General features: G+C 39.1%; 1 protein-coding gene across 1 annotated transcript in view; it reads right to left on the minus strand.

Moving 5' to 3' along the window:
- Slc26a7 (solute carrier family 26 member 7) overlaps positions 1–21,333 on the minus strand; it is a 125,437-nt gene that overhangs the window by 17,772 nt on the left and 86,332 nt on the right. Inside the window, exons 10-14 of the mRNA XM_059253885.1 lie at positions 17,740–17,817; positions 16,669–16,764; positions 7,802–7,908; positions 6,455–6,521; positions 3,093–3,230 (exon numbers count right to left, since the gene is read on the minus strand). Coding sequence (XP_059109868.1) covers positions 3,093–3,230; positions 6,455–6,521; positions 7,802–7,908; positions 16,669–16,764; positions 17,740–17,817 — 486 coding nt within the window. The remainder of the gene's footprint in view (positions 1–3,092; positions 3,231–6,454; positions 6,522–7,801; positions 7,909–16,668; positions 16,765–17,739; positions 17,818–21,333) is intronic.

Consider the following 21,333-nt stretch of genomic DNA (forward strand, 5'->3'; position numbering starts at 1 on the left):
GCTCAGACCAGAATCAAAGCCAAGGCCTTTGCAAGTTCCTACTCTCAATCACTGCTTGTACAGGTTTTCTGTATTAATCTTTAAGGCAGAGTGAAGAATCGATTTCCTCTACATGTTGTCCAGTGCTACAGATTACATATTCCTGTCATATTGTTTCTTATACTTCCAAGATTCAATCTTTCTTTTATGTGGAATTCAGATAATGGCACCTACACTGTGTGGCTGTATCGTAGGGACTGGCCTTCAGCAGGTGCAATTTTCCTTTCTTCCTCTCACCTTCTCTGAAATCTCTTGTGCAGAAGAATTTTAAATAATGTATCTAGATACTCTGCTTTCAGGAGGTGAATTATAACTTCTCCAATTCCTTAGAATTGGGCTGAACACGGTGACTTCCTGCCACAGTACAGCATAGAGAGGGTAAAAATAGATGAACTTGAGAGAGGAACCAAGTCACTACATTATTTGGGAATCAATATCACTCCAACAGTAATCAGTCATGTTTGTATTATGCACCTTGGCTAGGACATGAGTCCGCTCCTACAAGTGTTTTCCCCTAGTCTTACAATGCAAAACACCAAACAAATTCCAATACAAAGACAAGCTACAAAATACCTGCCAGGCCTGCTCAAAACTTCCAAACCTCTAAAACCAGAAAATTTAGGAAACTGTCATAGACAACAGGAGCGTAAAGAGGCATGACAGTTAAATGCAACATGGAACATCAGCCAGAATTCTGGAAGCTCCTCCCTTCACCTCCCCCCCCACCCGCAAAAGACAGCGAAACAGGTGGATTTGTTGGTTGGAGCTGGTATGTGGTATGCAAGACGTTAACATCTCACAGTGCTATGAGGTATAGAGAAGCTACCATATCTTCTTAGTTTTTCTATAAATCAAAACTGTCAAAAATAAAGCTATTTTTAAAATATATGTTGTCCTAACAAAGTGCCAACTATAATCCCATTATGCAGCACTGGTGTAAGCCTCCTCCAGCTGAACTACAACTTGACAAATGAATAGCAGTCCTAACTGAAGGAAGGAGACAGAATGCAGTGTTGGGAAATAGGTTCTTTTTAGGCAGCCCTGGGTTACACTGCATTGCAGGGTTTTAGGTGAAAGATATTAAATTAGACAAATTTATTATGGGTTAACGAGATTATTTAAAAATATATCATTTTTTTTCTTAATACTGTTTTGCATGGTGACTGTGGGCTAACACCAATCCACAAAAACTATCACAACTGTGCACTGCCATAGAGTATAGAGGCTCTGTGAAAGAAACAGATTGTATGCCAATGTGAACAATGAGATAAAGGAGCAAGTTCCTGATCTGAAAACACTGGCCATGATCCTCAGAATTCCCTTAAAAGTGAAACCCTGAAAGTACAAAGGCAGGGCAGTGCTGTGGAATAATGCTTTTGTACACTGGTTTAATAAAATGCTGATTGGCCAGTAGCCAGGCAGGAAGTATAGGTGGGATAAGCAGACCAAGAGAATTCTGGGTAGAGGAAAGATGAGTGAGGAGACGCCAGCCCACTGTCCAGGGAGGAGCATGTAATGGCACACAGGTAAAGCCACAGAAAACATGGCAACATATAGATTAACAGAAATGGGCTGAGTTTAAGTGCAAGAGCTATTCAGTAGTAAGCCTGAACTAATTGCTGAGCAGTTTTAATTAATATAAGCCTCTGTGTGTTTGCTTGGGTCTGAGCAGCTGTGGACTGGGTGGGACACAGAAAAACTTCTGACTACAAGGCAGACATCATATATTTACAATCTATGGGGTCCCAAAAGCTCTCTTGTGTACAGGGTCTTACACTCATTTATACTCTGATACCATTATCTTCCAAGTATTAATAATTACAGAAAAAAGAACATTATGCCTTCATTTTCAACTATGACCATAAAAATCATATATCTGGTCCTGTATGGGGTACAGAGGATCATTGACAAATCAGCATGAGAACCATGGGCAGAGCATGAGGCTGTGGACAAAAGATTGTCCTTCTGCAAAGTTCTTGAGACAAGAAACAAGAGGCCTAAGATCTCCTATGTACTTGAATGACTAACAGATACACACTCAAGGATATAAGTGAAGATGTCTGGAGAGTCAAGGAATGCCTCGTGAGAAAGTGAAGCAAATTAATACATAGTAGCAAAGACTGCCCAGCATGGCAGCCCAAGCATTAGTCTAAGTGGTTTTGCACATTTCAACTCTTTGAATCATCTTTATTACAAATGGGGACCCTGAAGCACAAGCTCATCTAAATTCCCACAGCTGGTGAGTGGCAAACACAGGCAGCTTGGCCCTGAAACTCAGTCTCTGGACACGTTAGAGGACTTGAGGTTCAAGTGCAAATTACACATTCACCTTGACTTGTTCTGATGCACATTTCATTCAGTATCTCTGACCACAGAGACTTCTTACAGAGATAAAGAAAGCTGAATGTTAGTGGGGTGACAGTACACAGCTGTAAATCAAGTACTTGGGAGAACGGGGCAGAAAGGTCATGGACTGCATAGGGAAACCCTGTCTCAATTTGAAGAAAACAAACAAAAGTAAGGAAAGGAAAGGAAGAAAAGGAAAAGAGGGTGAGAGGAACAATTTCATAATAATGTTAATAATAGTAGTCACAATAATTTATGCTTCTCTGAAGTTGTTTACCATATTCCATATTCTGAAGAACTAGATTATCACATATTTATTTTAGGACCATTATGAACACATTTCTTTTTTTTTTTTTTTTTTTTTTTTTTGGTTTTTCGAGATAGGGTTTCTCTGTGTAGCTTTGTGCCTTTCCTGAAACTCACTTGGTAGCCCAGGCCGGCCTCGAACTCACAGAGATCCGCCTGGCTCTGCCTCCAGAGTGCTGGGATTAAAGGCGTGCGCCACCACCGCCCGGCATGAACACATTTCTTAAAAATATTTAATATTGTCCTATTCTCAGGTTATATTGTAAATGAATAGCCAAATATAATATTAAGTTTCTCCTGAGGAACAGGTCTCTAAACACATCTCTACCCTATTGCTGTTTACCTGAGGACATTTTTAGTGATCTGTAGTATGACACACATCATTAACCTGACATTCCTACCTTGCTGACATCATCGAGTGGTTGACTGCTGTCAATTTCCTTCAGGATTATTTTCATTAGATCAGTATTAAATTTCTTTGCATTCAGGAAAACAAGTGGGTTGTTTATTGAGATGATTTTTACCTGTTGCAAGGTTTCCTTTTAAAGAGGAAAAAAAGGAAGGTTCAGAACTCTGAATCCAGTCAGAAAAAAAAACCAGAACAAAAACCAAAAAACAATACCCGATCAGATGAAATCTTGTAAGTCAACATATCACTTAATTGTGTATGCAATGTCTCTCTCTAAATCTTTAATTTTTTTGCATTTATTTATTTATTCTTGTTTTTACATCCCGACTGCAGTTTCTCCTCCCTCCTCTTCTCCAAGTCCCCCTTCCCACCTACCAATCCATCCACCCTTCCACCTCCGTTTCTCTTAGGTAGAGGGCTGGCCTCCCATGGATATCAACCAGCCATGATATATCAAGTATGTATGCAATCTCTTAACTAACATTTTTGTTACAGAAATTTATTTGTAAGTCTTAATGGACTACCACATACATCAAGGAAATACACACATCTGTACTGAGAAACATCAGCAACAAAACAAGTCCACAGCTTTTCAGGGAGTGTCTTGTATTCCTACTCACTGGGTTCTATGAGGCAACAATCTAGACTGCCCATCCTCCCCAAATGTCTCTCTTTCATTCACCCTATAAATTCAAATTAACTTACTGTTATTTTCGCAGTGAAGTGGATCAAACACGGGTGTCTCTCATACTCTAGGCAAGCAATCTGCTGCTGAGTCCATCAGCATTTTAATACAACTGAAAATGTGTCTCAAAGTGTCCACTATCATCCCTTTATCCAACACTGATGTAAGCCCCCCTCTAGCTAAAGTATGATTTTGCAAATAATTGGCAGTCTAAATTGTAAGAAAGCCATGAGAGACAGTGTCTGGAACACAGTTGACTAGGCCAGCCCTGGATTACACTGCATTGCCAGACTGTAGACGAAAGGTGTGGACAGGGAGAAGAAAAGGTTTTGACACAAAATATAACTACTTTGTCCATCTGCTCTTGACAGCACTAAACCCCCTTTTGTGTGACTTTGGGACAGGCATCTGATTGAGAAGATGGCCAATCCTGTGCAATGATAGCTCCTTACCAAGCAAGCAAGGCATTACTCCTTCAGGCCTTAGTATTCCCACAGAAGAAGAGATGCAGAGACTAGCCATGCATGCAGGCAGAAGAAATAAAGAATTAGGTACATAAATGTGGGTAATTTGTAGACCTCACTGTTTGCTCATTTTTTTAAACAAATGTTTAAAATGTGTATTTCAGGGTTTATAAAACTGAAAATACACAACTCTAGAAAGTGAGGGACTTGCAACAAATAATACAAGGAAGCAAAAAGGTTAAGCTGCCAATGTAACTTTTAATGGAGAGGCAACCACTTAGAAACTGAAAATAAACCGTTAATGTTTAAGTCTGTCATATACAGTCATCAGATTTGATTGTTCCAGGAGTTTCAAGGTGAAAAAACTAAATATTTGTTAAAGAATAAAGATCCAAGTTGTTGCAGCTAAGAAATCCTCAACAGAACTGGGTTTGTTGAATGAGAAGAGATATCCCAAGTTAGAAATGGGCATTTTGCATGGAGGTAAAAAGGGGGGTAGCACCATTTTAAATAAGGTAAAATTTTCATCCAACAGTTTATACGCAAATTATGTTCAATCTTATTCACATCTCTTATTTTTATGGAAAGTATTAGGAAACCACTGAGAGGTAACATTTTAATAAAATGAGGATTTTTATGAGCAAAAGTTATTATTATATGGGTGACAGAAGACAATCAAGACTTGAGAACATATGAAATTTCTAGCATTTGTATCTGTCCTAAAAGCTCCTCATTTACACAAGTTATACTTGGCCCAGAAGACAAGGATTATGCAGTTTGCTCACCAATGATTTTTGGAGTGAAAACTCATCAACCTAAAATCATATTCTATCTGAAAAATGAGGACATCAGTGGGGGGTGATGGGACTATGGGTTAAATTCTCATGGGAAAAATATGAAAGAAAAGAATGGCTGACTTGGTTGAAAACCTGAGCCTGGGACACCCTCCAAGGCTTTGAGTCAAATAGCCCTCTGTGAAGCAAATCTCTTATTAAAAGAACAAACCATTCTCCTGGGTGTCACAGAAAGACTCCTGATGTTACTTCCTGTTTTCAGGCTACCTGGAAAGACCTTGACATTGGTCGTTTTGGAAGGAGGCCAGTTCTCTGTGTTCTGAGGGGAATCATAAGGTAATGAAGCAAGTGAATAAGAAAATAAAGGAGAAATGTTAACCAAACATTTATCAAACAGGTTCAAAGTGAGGCCAACTTTTAAAAATGGGCAAAAATGATTCAAGTGAACACTTACGTTGTTATTATTTTTCCCCCACTTTAAACTTTTCTGGTTATTATTTAAAACAAGAAACCAGAACTGCCCATTCCTGCCTAGTGGGCTCTATTCTGGGTACACAGCCGCAGGCAAAGACCCTTGGCTTAACTCAGTGGGTCACAAAACAAAACAGACAGACGAGAATGTGGGAAGGGGGGATGAAGCAAGGGATGGGTTCATGGAGTTAAGAGAGAGGTGAGAGAGGATGGGGTAAAAGCAACCTGCATGAAATTGTCAAAGAACAACTTTAAATCTTACAAGATAATAGAACTTCAACACTCAGATGGCACCTTACACATGTGCAAAGCAAGCCAGTTTATGTGAATTGCCTTTTTATGAACCGTCTCCACTGTACATAATTCCATGCCTATTGGCATTCTAGACAGAATCTCGGATTTAATTACTCTCAGCTAATAATTCAGTATCACTGTATTTTCAATAACGTTTTAAAAATTCTTTGACAATTTTATACATGCATAAATACAATCATATTCACCACTCTAACTGTGACTCAGTTACTACAACAGCAGTGCATGAATGACTTGTTTCTTTTTTTTTCTATTCCCTAACTTTCTTTATCACTTAAGGAAGAAAAAGCTATCAGTTTGGCTTATTCTATATAATTTAGTAATGGAAAAGAAGTTTTCAAATGCCTGAAGTAATCTCTGCCACAAGTCAATTGTGAACTGAAATTCTACGAACCATGATGTGATCTAATTAGAAACCTAAATTCAAAGAGATTTTTCTTTTTCTCTAATGACCAATGCATGTCCACTGCCATGTGTGGTGCTCACATATATACCACTGAAAACCAGTACCTAGAAAAATGGCGTGATGTTGTCAAGTAGCATAATTTGTCTAATTTTATGACCCTGCAGAACTGTTGTGTCCACAAATGTTGAAGCTTGCACGAAGAGAAAAGGAAGTTGGACTTACATCATGCATCTCTGTCTTCACCTTAAACTCCAGTTCTTTCATGTTCGTTACGCTTAAAGTCTTTGCCCTAAATTCAAGGCAGATGAAAATTACGAGTCATTTCCTGATCACTATATTAACAGAGAAGAATCAAAAGCAGCAAGCTGTTTCATCTTGAAAATTAGAAATTATGTGGTTTATACTCTATGGTGATTTGTCTAGAAGATATTGGTAAATCTATCTTTTGTAAGGATGTTCCATAGTAGAGAATAACAACAGAGGTATCTAACTAGAAATTAATAAATAGAATTTATCTTATTTATTTCCCCAGAATCCCACAGCTCCAAGCTGTAAGAGTTACCCTGATTTAAACAAATTATAAAATGAGAAAGTGCTGAAGACAATACGGTGTCTGATAAAATCTCGTCAGAAGAGGGGAAGGAAAGGGATGCAGTGGCAAAAAGCCAAGATAATGATCTGTATTCCAGGTTCTATACAGGTGAAAGTAGATTTTATAGGTTATTTTTACTTTTTAAAGCTATAGGCTCAGATTATTTCATGGATAATCCCATGGGATCCATGAGAATGGAATATGACAATTAGTAGATGAACTCTGGGAATGGGGCAAAGAAATTGTTCAAAATAGGTGAAGGAGTTGACAATACTCAGTTGAAAGACAAAGCAATAAGGCATTCCGCAGCAAATAACACAGCTTCTAAAAAGTGAAAACGGTCATTCAATTTCCCAAACGATCATTACTGGCACATGTTTATGTCATGTTGAGTATTGTATCCTTTATTTTGTTTTCAAATGCTATGATAAAGTATATGACCATGAGATTTATTGATTTTAATAGATGCTATGAAATTCATCATAGTTTGGATTTTAAAGGGCTTGGTTGGCAGCTTACACTGCTGACGGAAGAAGGTAGAACCTTCTAGGGATAAAAGGGACTTAGGTCACTGGGAGTGTGCCCTTGAAGGTGATATTGGCACCATAATCCCTTCTCTCTGTTTTCCAAGCATTTAGGAACAAGTAGATTTATTCCACTATTCATTTCCACCAGGGATGCACTGGGCCACTACAGGCCCAAGGCAACCTCCAAACTCTAGGCAAAATGATGTTGTCCCTTTAAGTTGGTTTATTTCGGGGATCTGTGAGGACATGGATATTTTTTTTATTATGACCAATATTAGTATATGTCATATTTAAGTAAAATATTTTGCTGTCTCTTCTCCTGTTACCCTACTAGAAGTGAGGGAATATTAAATTATCAAACAATATATATTGTGTAAAATAAAAGCCACTATAATATCATATGTTTTGCTGTGGAGTAAGAAGAAAGCGAGTATTTAAATGAAGCCTTACCTTGGGAAGCGTCCTATCACGATAGCTATGGTGCAGACAACGCCGAACAGCAAGCCCACATTGGCAGCAAAGCATATTGTAAATATGTATGTACTGATCCATATGCCCTAAAGAGACACGGGGAAAAGAAGACATGGCTACTCTTCCTCCTTTTTCTCAGAACTGCAAATATCTCACAACTGTACTCAACAGCACTCCAGCGAACAAATCTCTAAATATTGGAATATTTGTTTGCTTATTTATTTTCTCTCTCTTTCCCCTGCCCCTGTGTGTGTGTGGTGCCGGGGGGGTAGGGGAGTGCAAAGGTGAACAGGCCATGATGTGAGTTGAGTATAGAAGGCCAAATGAAAGCTTATTAGAGTCGGATCTCTCCACGTGGGTTTCAGGGATCGAATTCAGGTGGTCAGGTTTGGCAGCAAGTGCCTTTACCCACTAAGCCATCTCACCAGCGCAAGAATATATTATTTAACGTGAATAGAAACCCAGAAATACAGAACCATACTGTGGCACCATCATATTCTCGATGGGAGAAGAGTAAAGGCACTTTGTTTAACCTGTTGGATTGCCAACCCTTAGTTCCAGCCCCACATAGTATATATCAGATCTGTAAATGGTTGATATGTATATGCACAAAATTATGTCGTAATTTCCTACTATTTCTTATTGGAAAACAGTACTAAAAGCAACTATTTGCAGGTTTTTTTGTCAAGCTTAACAATATTCTATTTTCTATGATTACTGTACAAAACACCGATATAGTTTGTTACTATATAAGGTTCTCAAAGCCCAGTTTTAAAGTAACTGAGTAAACCAACATCACCAATGATTTTAGATTAACTCCTAGAAAGACCATTATTTATAAAGGGACACTTCCTAAAAAGCAAAATGTCAGGGCTGACTTAATTTTTAGAAGAAATTCCAAGTTTTTTAAGTAAATAAATTCTCTTTTAATTGTAATTTTAAATTTATTGTAATTTTACCCACCACTTGAAATTATAATTGCAACAAGTAAAAAAGCAAGTATTTCTAAGTTTAGTGATGAAAAATATCTTCAAAAACAAAAATAATTTACACAATCTAGAAAGGTTATACTTCTAAACAGAAAATCATATATTTATAAAATACTAGTCTAAGAATGATTTTCAAATTATTTTCCCCAAATAACATACACCATTTTGCCTATCCAGGCAATTCTAACTTTTTTTCTTTCTGTTTCAATGTTTTAGAGTACCTTCAAAAACGTAATTCATGCCATCCATAAGTGAAAGATTGAAAACCCACTCTGTAACCTAAAGATAACATAAAATCTTGGTGAGAGCTGTATCACACACCCCTCCTAAGGCTGAGGGATTATCTGAGAAGGGGTGGAAAGAGTGTGAGAACCACAGGTAGTGGATGGTCACAACAAAATTGTTTTCTGGACACAACAAGGCAACTGCACATACAAACTCACCTCGGTTTTAACAGCATGCACAAGACACGTGCAAGCTTAAACTAGACAAACAACTAGAGATGAGCATAAAATCCCACCCCTGATGGAGGAATTTTGGGAGCTCCCAGGAGAGGGAGAATCTGTTTTCTTTAAGGGTGTGACCCCTGGTGGATTAACCACACTCTGGGGAACAGCTTGACTCTTACAGCAATTAGGCAACACAAATTGAACTCCATAGACCTAAAAAAAACAGACATGAAGTTGGTGAGGGTAGATCCAGGAGGAGCTGGAGGTGGGGGTGTGAATAAGATCAAAATGCATTGTGTGAAGTTCTGGGTATTTAAAGAAATGTAAAAATGTTTATTTAGAAATGAAAAAAGAAATCTTGAGGAATGGATATAGGGACTTTCCTTAGACAAGTCTGAAGTAAAAAATGTTTCTAGAGTGCATTTTTAGACTTGAAATTTTTTTGTATTATCTACCAAAACCTGGTTCAAAATACGCTGTTTTGTAAAGCTAAGCCCTTGGAAGCAAATGGAGGGAGTTTTATCTGGAAAATCCCTCTTTTTCAATAAAAGACACAAACATTCTGGTGTAAAAGAAAAAGTATCTTTTAAATGACTCTGTTTTTATAACTAATTCCTGTAAACATAATTCTAGATTATGACTTACAAGATCAAACCCAGCCTGCCATTTCATAGGTTGGGACAGAGTTGTTCCTCTTTAATTTAGGTGAATTGGCAGTCATTTTGGTCTTTACTTCTATACACTGTTTTTCCTTTAATCTATGGCATTGTATTTAAATCATATACAAAATAGGGCTGCAAGTTTTATACCACAACTTCCACTTCTATGATGACTCTGAGCTCTACCTGTCTCAGGTGCTGAGCCTGCCTTAGTGTGGCAGACCCTCACCAGAGTATCATGAGGCTCGCTTCTGCTGACCAATCTCCAGAACTGGTGAATGGCTTGGGGATTTTAGGATCATTAAAAACAAAACAAAACAAAACAAACAAAAAAACAGAGCCTGGAGGCCAGAATTCATTAGATAAGCCAAACAATTGCAGGAACAGCTGGCTCTGCTTTTTCATTTAATTTTTGTGGGAATCTCAGACATGAGCACTGCGTTTACATCATTTCCACTTCTACCTCTTCTCTTCCAACTCTGCCTATGTTTCCTCTCTCCCTTTCAAATTCATGATCTCTCCTTCTTTAATTACTGTTTTACATATGCATATAAATAGAGACTCCTGAGTCCATTTAGCGTTGTTCATATGCATAGGTTTTTAAGACTGATGGCTGAGGTTTGGATAACCCAAGGTGTACATCTTTGGAGACTGATTCTCCCTCTCTTTATTGGTCATTGACTATAGCTCTTCATCTAGGTGTATGGCCTTGTGAGAATACCCTATGTTGGTATATCAACTGGTGTTGACATGTGAGGTCCTTGTTTTGAGATTTCATGGATGAAACTTCCCTATCATATATAGAAAACATTACCTACCAGATGCATTCTGGTCCTCTGGCTCTTAACAATACTTCTACCCTCTCTCCTATACTTTTCCCTGAGCCTTAGGTGTGCAAGTTGTCTTGTACACCTAACACCGATATTAGCTGGTTTTAGGCACCCCACAGTCATTATTTTCCATATTTTGACCAATTGAGGATTTCTATAAGAGTCTTTACCTGCTACAGAAAGAAGATTTTCAGATGGGAGGGTGAGAGATTCACTTATCTGTGGGTGTAAAGATAAGTATTTAGGAGGTGGCTAGAGATATTTATTTAGGAAAATGGCAGTAGTAGGTTCTTCTCCAGGATCCATGACCTTACCAACCACAGGTTTATAGTACCAGGCATGAATCCCTTCCTATTGAGTGGGCCTTAAATCCAACTAAATGGCTATTGTACCTTTGAGGACACCCTGGCCGTGCTGGTCATTGTTGCAATTCATAGATTTTACAGCTGGGTGATTCTATCAATTGCTTTTCCCCCTAGCATCTGCATAGCACCTTTGGATACTATGAGAGTTAGTCCTTAGCAGAAAAGCTTCTAGTTCAGTTTCACCTCGTTTCCTCTGAGACCTGTATCTGAAGTGTGTGGAATCTTTAGCAGTCAGGCTTTCCCTGCGAGTTTTGGGAGGCAACCAAGTGTAAGGACAATAGACTGTTATTCTGGGAGTATCATGGACTCCTCTGACCAACAACCGCAGGGAAGTTTCCCATGTCTGGCACTGGGGTTTTTGTTTGATAGTCTGTGGCTCTGGAGGGAAGCATTATCCAACTCACTCCCTTCTCTCCATCTACCTGCCTTTATCTAGCTCGCTCATAATTTTAAACTCCTTCCCTCTTTCCTCTCTGTATCGTCCTCCCTCCTTCCCTCCCAACTATATCCCCCTGGCTTTCCCATTTCCCTCTTAACAGCACCGGTGTCCTACTGTTCCCTGTCTGGAGCACCCAGCATGGTCCTGTTTTACTTTCAGGGTTTCTATGGTTACTCCAGGTTATACAGTCATATCTAAAAACTACAGCTCTACACCCACAGCATCATCTTCTGTAGATCAGGCTCTACAAGTGATTAGTAACTTCCTGTGGTTACTTTATAGCTAATATCAAATGTAAATCAATAACAAACTACTCTCAACAGTGTTCTGTAACAATTCCTGTTATAAAGGCCCAGATGTCAGTCACATATTACAGATATCAGGAACAGGCGAGCTCTTATCTCTCACACTCTTTTTGAGGGAACTGCTTGGGATCCATAACCCCTAAACACAGGTTAACCTCCAAGCTACCCGAACTGTAGGAGACATCTGTTCTTGTTCCTTAAAGACAATAAGTCAGTGAAAATAGTTTAGCAGCCACTGACTTACTTCACTCCCCTGACCTATGTCATGCTATGTGCTGGGATGATGGGTCCGCACCATTGAAATTATATACATCTGATATGGCATGCTATCTGCTGGGTCCACACCATTGAAATTATATACATCTGATATGTCATGCTATCCGCTGGGATGATGGGTCCACACCATTGAAATTATATACATATCTGATCAGCTTCTCAACTCAGTTCAAAACCTGTGAGTGAAACTCTTGTTTAGAGTTCTATTTCTTCACTTCTCTGCAGGGTTTTTTACACCAAACTCTAAATTGAATCAATCTAAAACTGTGGGGAAAAAACGGGGGAAAAAAAACAAGAAACTTCTGGGGTTTGGGGGTGCTTAGGGTTTTTTTTTTTGTTTGGTTTGGTTTGGATTTTGGTTTTTTCCAAGACAAAGCTTCTCTATGAAGCCCTGGCTGTCCTGGACTCTCTCTGTAGATCAAACTGGCCTTGAATGCATAGAAATTCACCTGCCTCTGCCTCCAGAGTATTGGGATTAAAGGTGTGCACCACCACCACCCACCTGGCTGACTTCTGTTTTTTTTTTAAAGTGGTGACTTCTTACATAATCTTTGAACTTTATACTTTCAAATCAGTGGTTCTCAACCTTCCCAATGCTGTGACCCTTAAATATAGTTCCCCATGTTGTGGTGACCCCCAAACATAAAATGATTTTGTTGCTATTTTATAACTGTGATTTTGCTACTGTTGTGAATCATAATGTAAATATTTGGGGAGATAAAAGTTTGCAAAAGGGGCCACAACCCACAGGTTGAGAACCACTGCTTTAAGTTATATTACACACACACACACACACACACACACACACACACACACACACACCACTGATCTTTGGTGAAGCAGCTAAGAAATGTGTATATATATACATATATATATACATATACATATAGAGAGAGATATGAAGCTAAAGAGTGGGCTCAGTGATTAAGAGCACTGGCTGATCTTCTAAAGCATCCAGGTTCAATTCCAACAGCCACATGGCCTCTCACAACTGTCTGTAACTCCAGTTCCAGGAGATCTGACATCTTCTTATAGCCTCAGTGGCCATAGTGCATGGTGTACAGACATGCATGCAGGCAAAATATCCATAACATAAAACAAACTTTAAAAACAAAATTTAAACCTTTAAAAGGAGGTATATCAGTTCATTCCAACCGTAGTACATGATGGGACGCTAACACAATGCCCACTGAATGACAGTGTGTCTCCTATGTCCATGTCACCTTTTCAACCCGCTCTGTCTATACCGTAATACCTCCTAATTCCAGGTTTTCAAGATCAATTCCAATCAGTACACGACTAATTTCCTTTTTGATTTTTTTATACATTTTATTTATGGGGGGGGCGGTCACAGTGCCCGTGTGGAGGTTAGAGGACACATAATAAGAGTTGGTTCTCTCCTCCCACCATGTGGGTCCTGGGGATTGAACTCAAGTCGTCAGGCTTGGCACAGCAGATGACTACCTTCTGAGCTATCCCACTAGTCCATAATTCCAAGTTCTTAATCCGTTTAAAAATTGTTTATAAAGACTCTTTCAGACTCAACATGCCCAAGTACATACTTGTTAGCTTTATCTCCAGATCTCCTCTTCCTCCACTGTTTCCTCAGCAATAAAACTAAGATTCACAAACATACTGTAGTCAGCAGCCTTGGAATCACACCTTACCCACTCTTTTTGCTCCTTCAACTCCCTGTCCAGTGTCTTCTCCAAGTCTCTCAATTATAACAAAAACGACTGGAAACCACCCTCAGCTCACTGATGATCCCCTGCCTCACACTTTACCATTCCTCTCTATTCTATCCAACAGCCTCCTGCTTAGGTGCCTGCTTCTGGAATCAGCATTGTAAACTCCTTGTGTGCCTCTCTAAGAGATTTGCATATTGGGTTTATATCATCCATTAAACGCATTTGTATGCCACTATCTCGTGTTAAAATACAGTCAAAGCATAGCATAAAAGGAATCTATAAAAGAAAAAACATCTGAAATGAGAAATAAATGTGTTTTTAAAACCCAAACTGTACATAAGATATAAACCTGCCAAATACTCAGAAGTTTGGATGATAATCCAGAAAAGCATGGGAATCCCACAATTTATTCTCGGTTTTCAATCCACTGTAGTCTTTCAACGTTATCAGAATCTTGAAAGGTCTTTACAATAATTTTATTGTTAAGAGTCAGTAGGGACAAGAGCTTTTAAATTTTCTGGTTGAGGCCGGCTCACCAGAGAAGCAGCGAACACACACCAGCAGACAGGCATTTGATAAGCTCAGACTGCATCAAAGCTGGATTGCCATTTGTGCCACTCAATCTTGTTCCCAACCAGAGAGGAACTACTGGTGTTTTCATTGTCGTTGTGACAAAGTCCTAGAGGAAAACACCCCAGAGCAGAAAGGGTTTATTTTGATTATGGCTTCAAGGATTTCAGGTCATGGTGGTGTTGTGGGTATGGCAAAGTAAATCACTTCACATTATTGAGACAAAATGACTATTGGTGGCCTTTTCTCTTTCTTCACCTGGTCCCCAGCCTTGGGGATCCATTCCCCATTCAGCACAGGTCTTTCCATCTCAGTTCATCCTCTCTGAAAACAGCATGGCAGACACACCTAGAGTTATACTTTACTAATCTCAGTGTTCTCAGTTCACTCACTTTGACAACCGAAACTACTGTCACAGTTAGAGATGAAGGAAGACAGAGAATGCAGAAGTGACAGTGTCAGATCTCCAAGCATCCTGTCATTTCTAAAGCTACTGCTCAGCTAGGGACACATCTTGAGCAGACATGCCTAAATCAGAACTGTGGGCTGCACCTGATTACTTGCCATATCCTGCTGCTACTGCATTGACTCTAGTCCTAAAAGAATAACTGAGACCTAGCCAATGAGAGAGAAAGAAAGAGAAACCTGAAACAGATTCAAAGAATAGATTTGGACATGTAATGAAGGGGAGAAAAACTAATGATACACATGGAAATCCAAGCACACACTTACTTCTTTTAAAAAAGATAAAATTAGATGAAAAAAAAAAGCAATCTGGAAAAACTAAATAAAGTAATTGACTCTAAATCAAAACAGTAACCATATAAAACAGTATTTAAAGTTGCAAAGCAGGATAAACATAACTGGACATATGAAATAGGGCATACAAAAGCAAGCTAAAGACCCTGCACACAGAAAAAATAAAAAATAAATAAAAATACCGATAAATTCATGGTTCATTAAGGAGAAGGCAGAACATATATTTGCAGAACAATATTCAAGTACAGGTTAAGAGAAACATTTTGTAACCAGTTCCTACCCCGAGGTCAAACCTGAGGTTTACAGTAAATTTATACTGTACCCTAAGCCACAGAAAATAGTCAAAAATGATGTTACTGAATTTTGTGGGCAGGAAGAATAAAGGTCACGGAGCGTTAATTTAGAGACGCATGCTCACATAAAATACAAGAGTTATGTTGACGTCTCTACTTGATCTATCAATGTCTGAAAATGCGGCGGGCTCTAAAAGAGCCTGGGGAAAAGCATTTTAGACATCTTCTTATGGTATACAAAATGATCAATATTTTCAAAATGAAATGACTCAGGGAATATAAACTCCATGAGAATTCTTAGGAAACTACTTGAAAATGACACACAAAATAGAGACGAGGGACTCTTGAACCAGTTTTTTAAAAAAGACTTATGGCAAACAATAAATTTGTGTTTCTGTGCCTTCTTCCTGCGCAAATGGTATCAAGCAGGTCAAGTCTTTATCAGTCTATGCATCCCTCCTGGACTCAGCCGTGTGCTGTGCTAAGAGTCACAGAGGCAATATTGTGAAAGTAAGCACCAGTGTATGCCCAAAAGCTTCATAGCCCAAAGGATCAAAAGAGAAAATGTAGGTCATGACATTTCAATAGGACGAGTGCCATGTGGGGCGGAACAGAGGCTACTCATGAAATTCTTCACTCACCCTGGAGAGTGGGAGGATATTTGGGGACATTTTTACGTAGGCTAGTTTCTCTAGAATGTAAGTACACTAAATACTTCTGTTAGCCAAAACACACTTTCTCAGTGTTTAGTGTTATCTAATCTGTTCTGTTCCCAGAGATATCTTATTAATGTAATCCTCCCCACAGTTTAATCCATTTGGAAGACAAGCTGTAAGACTTTTTGGCATTAATGTAGATACCATTGAGATCCACCTTGTATCCACATATCATACATTTAAAGCTGGGTTTTCATGCACATAATAAGTCATCATATTTCTCAGTGTGCATTTCCTCAGTAAGCTCTGCCTTCAAAATCAATCCATAATTTAAACTGGAACCCTCAATCCACTCAAATTAGCTAGTATATCTTTGAAATTTTTCAAATTATATATTCATCGAAATAAGAAAAAAAATTTCATGCTTTCATTCAAATTGTGAATATCTAACTGGGCATACCCAAGTCTCAAATGGTTAACTGTGCTTCCTGCCAATGAAAGTATTAGAGTATATTTGGTAGCATGTGCTTAAGCCAAAGAGGAAATGTCTGGTCAAACTGCTACTTACCCAATCGATTTTATCCACATTCCAGTATTTTTTTAAATCCCGGAACTGTATTAACATTCCCTTCAGTCCCACAACAATAATGCTTGCAAGAACGCACTGCAAAGGAAAAATAAGTTGGGGAGAAGCAGGACAAAGATTTTAATGTGAGTTTAAAGGCACCAAGGTATTGTTGGTTATTTTTCTAAAAGTAAATTGTAGAGAAAAGCTGTCACCAATTAGGTTAAAGTAATATTTGCTTGTTCAAAATTAACTTATTTTGTGCTTTAGGGATACAACACCAATTTTAGGAACTCATGGGCAAAACTGTTGCAAGTTGAAAAGAACAGATAAGAAAAAGAAAAACTGAGTTATGAGGGTGACTGTCACAAGGCTGGGGGTCCTTCTATCAGAGTCACTGTATTTTATTTGAAATACGTTTGTTACAGAAATCATACATTTATCTCATATATTTTTTTACATGGGTCCTAATAGTAGTGATTTGTTTCACCTATAGATATTTATACCTGTGAAAAATGAACCTGAGTATTAGGCAGTTATCTTATGGAATGGTGCCTCTTCCTTGAAAAACTAGGACTTAGAACACTGGAGGCTAAGACTGGGATGGCAGCTGGGATTGCTTGGGAGCCCAGGACTTAGGATGGGTTAGGTGAAGCACCAGTGTGGAGGCCCACTGAATAAAAGATGTGTCTATGCTGTGAAAATGGATTTTGTCCTCCAGCCCAGATTCTGCAAAATTCTTTGAAAGCCTCTCTTTTCACCTGGGGATCAAACTAAGGAATTTGTGCATGCTCAGTTAGTACTCTACCATGGAGCTACACCCCGAGTCTCAGAAGTCTACTTTTCACGAAATTATTTCTACTTTGCCCTGATGAGCAAGAGGACTGTCACCATTTCCTTCCCTTTCTCCCTCGTGAAATGTGGTATTTTTTCCATTTTTCCTTATACTCAATGTTCACTTAAGTAAAATGATTTCCAGATTTAGTATTATTGAATTTATTCTCCCAGGATATTTAGTGCACAATAATTCTAATTAAAGGTCAAGAAGTATATCATAAAAAAGCACTACTGTACCATGGGCAGCCAGTACAGCAAAGGTCCTATTGCATAGATGACTACAAGGACGAAAAGGCAAGATATTAGACAAGCCACCTGTAAAATACAAGACAGACAAAAAAAAGAAAGCCTTGAACTCTATTGTTATCTCAAAGCTATGGGAATAGGGGCAAGAAACAAAATGTTGGCATATTGTTAAATTGCACAGACTGTCCTTATCTGTGTTTTGCAGTGAAGAGACACCAAATGTGACAGTTGACAAACTGGTACAACCAAACGAAGTCAGTGATAAGACAAGCACACACATGCACACACACAAACAGGACGCCATTTATTTGCACAGCACATCATAGCGGTGGTTGGTTGCAAGTGAGAGTGAGACTTCTGAGGAAAGTCCTACAGCCTGACTCCACTCATTATTTTCTAGAAGGTCACATGGGTAACCATTGAAGAATTCACAGCCTGGGGTTTTCTTCTGTTAATGACACATTTGCCCCAAAGTGTTTCTCTCTCTCTCTCTCTCTCTCTCTCTCTCTCTCTCTCTCTCTCTCTCTCTCTCTTTCTCGTTCCTTACAAGAAACTCTGGCAATGAAGTGGTCAGATGGGTTTGCAGGAGCAGTCTCTGCCAGAGCAAAAGCCTTGATTTTACTAATCCCAAGAAGTCTTTAGGATCATATTCTATCCCACGGGGCCTGCTGATAAAGGTCAAAAGGAACCACCTGCCTCCCATAGCAATAACAGAGAACCTGATTTCCCAGAAGCAAAAGTCCCTGACTCCATAAAAACATTTGGCCAGACTGCCATCATAAGAGGCCTTTCACTTGTCCTTAAAGGTATTCACTATGAAGATGAATTTTGTTGTACTGGAAAGGCTTGAATTTAAATTGAATACATAAATAATTTCAAAATCCGGCAAGGGCAGTTGAAGGTCTCCAACAATGCTGTTGTGGCAACTGCAGGTACTTGGATACCAGTCTTTTTTGTACGGAGTTATACACACACTTACCAGAGACCTAGAAAGAATGGCCAGGTTATAGAACATCCTCCAAACAGCAGTATAAAGCAAATGTTTGGGACTCAAAACCACTGTGATATGAGAAGCTAGACACAAAAGACACAATTCTGTACCAATGACAATTTTTAAAAGAGAAAAATCATAGGCTGCCAGAAAATGGAGGTAGGCACTAAAAGTTAAATATAATTAGACATGGGGAAATGCCTATTTTGAAATAACAGAAATATAGTTGTGTTGATACAATGAGCTTTACATAAAAAGTCGTGGTGTTTACTAGAGCTAATAAACCTCTAGAAGCCTGATTTTACAGGGAGAAATTGAATGCATTTGAAACAACTTCTGGTATGCCTGTGAGCACACCTGGAGCCAGCCAGCATGGTCTCGAACTTGCTGCCTCTGGAGGATCTGCTGTGGCAGGAGGGGTCGAAAAAGTCAGGGCATGATGATGACTCGGCTCGTCAGACATTCTCTTGGATTAGAACAGGACTGTATTAGTAGACACACGGTTAAATGGGCAAGAAACTACGCTAACTGTAGCTTTATCTCAGGTAAAACGTCAATGACATCTGTCCTCTCCATGGGACTTTTTCAATCCCACACTTACAATGCACCTGCAAACAAATTCAGTCCTAGGAGCTGAAATGAATTCAAGCTCAAGTCAACATACCCAGGAAGGATCTGAGACACAAGGAGATGGGTGACTCATCCAAGGTCAGGGAGAAGGGAGGTGGCATGTAAGAAGGCAGTACCAACTGTTTTAAATCTTATTTATGTTATGTGTATAGATGTTTTTTCTGGATATATGTTTGTGCACTACGGACCTGGTGTCATGGAGGCCACAAGAGGGCGTCAGATCTCCTGGAGCTGGACTTACAGATGGCTGCCACTAGGTGGGTGATAGGAATTGAACCCTGGTCCTCTGGAGGAGCAGCCAGTGTTCTAAGTTGCTGAGCTATCTCTCCAGCCCAACTCCCTTATTTTTAAGTGAAAGCTTAATTTAGCACAAGCAGACATATTTGGGAAATTCTTCTAACTCCTGTCAAGAATAGCTGGTGGTGGGAAAGTATGAATTTATAGAAAGATAGGGATATAGTAGAGCAGCAGGGAGGAGCTGGACCAGGAGGATCTGCTTCCCACTCACCCCTGTCTAGAGGAGATCAAGTGACAGTCTTGGTTTAATAGTTTTAAACACTAACACTAAGTCGAATGACACCAAGTCCAATGCACAAACGCTGGATTTTCAAGGATTTGCTTACTTGTTGAGTTTTGTTTTATTTATTAACAATGTGTCCCGTTTTTCTCCTTGAACTGAAGTAGGACATGTATCACTCTTCTAATTTTAGATGGTGTCTCAGATTGAAAGCGGAGCGTTTGGTTCCCAGCACTGGCAAAGGGGATTGTGTGAACACATAATCAACTCAATTTGGCCTTGCTCAAAGTGAGGCAGTTCAACAAGTTAGGGGTTTTCACAACTATTGTTTGAAGTTCCTGGTTAGATTACAGTCTACTAAGAATGCTATAAAAACTATACAACAACTAACTAGTGGTAAATAAAATCAACTCCTTGAGGCTCTTCACTAATAATAGTCACTTTGTTTCTTCTTCCTGTCAGAAAAGAAACAGTGCCTAAGTAAGTCCTCAGTAAGCTTTAGAAGGACTTAGGCTATAAATGCCAAAGGCAAGCGTTCACATTCTTACCATCCACGAGGTATTTTCCTCTTCAATACTTTCCATGCCATGCTGACTAAATGCCTCATGATAATTTTTGTCTTAAAATTTTAAGTAGGCATGTCTCAGAGTTAAGTCTGCAAAAAAGTTAATGAAATCGCCGGGCGGTGGTGGCGCACCCCTTGAATCCCAGCACTCGGAAGGCAGAGCCAGGCGGATCTCTGTGAGTTCGAGGCCAGCCTGGGCTACCAAGTGAGTTCCAGGAAAGACACAAAGCTACACAGAGAAACTCTGTCTCGAAAAACCAAAAAAAAAAAAAAAAAAAAGTTAATGAAATCTTTATTTTCTTCATGTTTATTACAAGGTTATATACATATGTACATATATGTGTGTGTGTGTGTAAACATTACATATAAATTCTGTTTCAGAGGGCTGAGGGGATGAAGAAGTGTAGCATTTAATCTGTGCTGTCAATCTCAGTAGCACCAATACATATTGCCCATTACTTACAAAGATGACCACTAAAGGCATTAGTGTCCTCCATAGATACACAATACTTACTTGGAAAGAACAGATCACAATTGTTTGCTTCCCAAGCAGAGGTCAAATGATGCACAGATTTATGTAAAGTGGTGAAATCGTAAAAGAGAAAGGGAAGAGCAGGAAGAAAGAATAAGAAGCAGGACACTAGGCAACAAGGCTAAATGAAGACCTTGTAGAAGATGCAAGCAATGAGCCTACTTCTGGAAGAATAAAAGGAATTCAGTTTTGCAAATTAGAGCCCTGAGGCAATCTTAGCGTTGCCAAACAGCATGCCAGCTGCTGTTTCAGTTGTGGCTGCATAGCCTCTGCAGCAGATGCTGTCTGGCATCCCTCATGGTTCTGTGATCCTCCTGGAGACCCTGAAAAGCACTGATGTGTCTCTGCTG

The sequence above is a fragment of the Peromyscus eremicus genome, chromosome 2, assembly GCF_949786415.1.
Source record: "Peromyscus eremicus chromosome 2, PerEre_H2_v1, whole genome shotgun sequence".
Lineage (NCBI taxonomy): Eukaryota > Metazoa > Chordata > Mammalia > Rodentia > Cricetidae > Peromyscus > Peromyscus eremicus.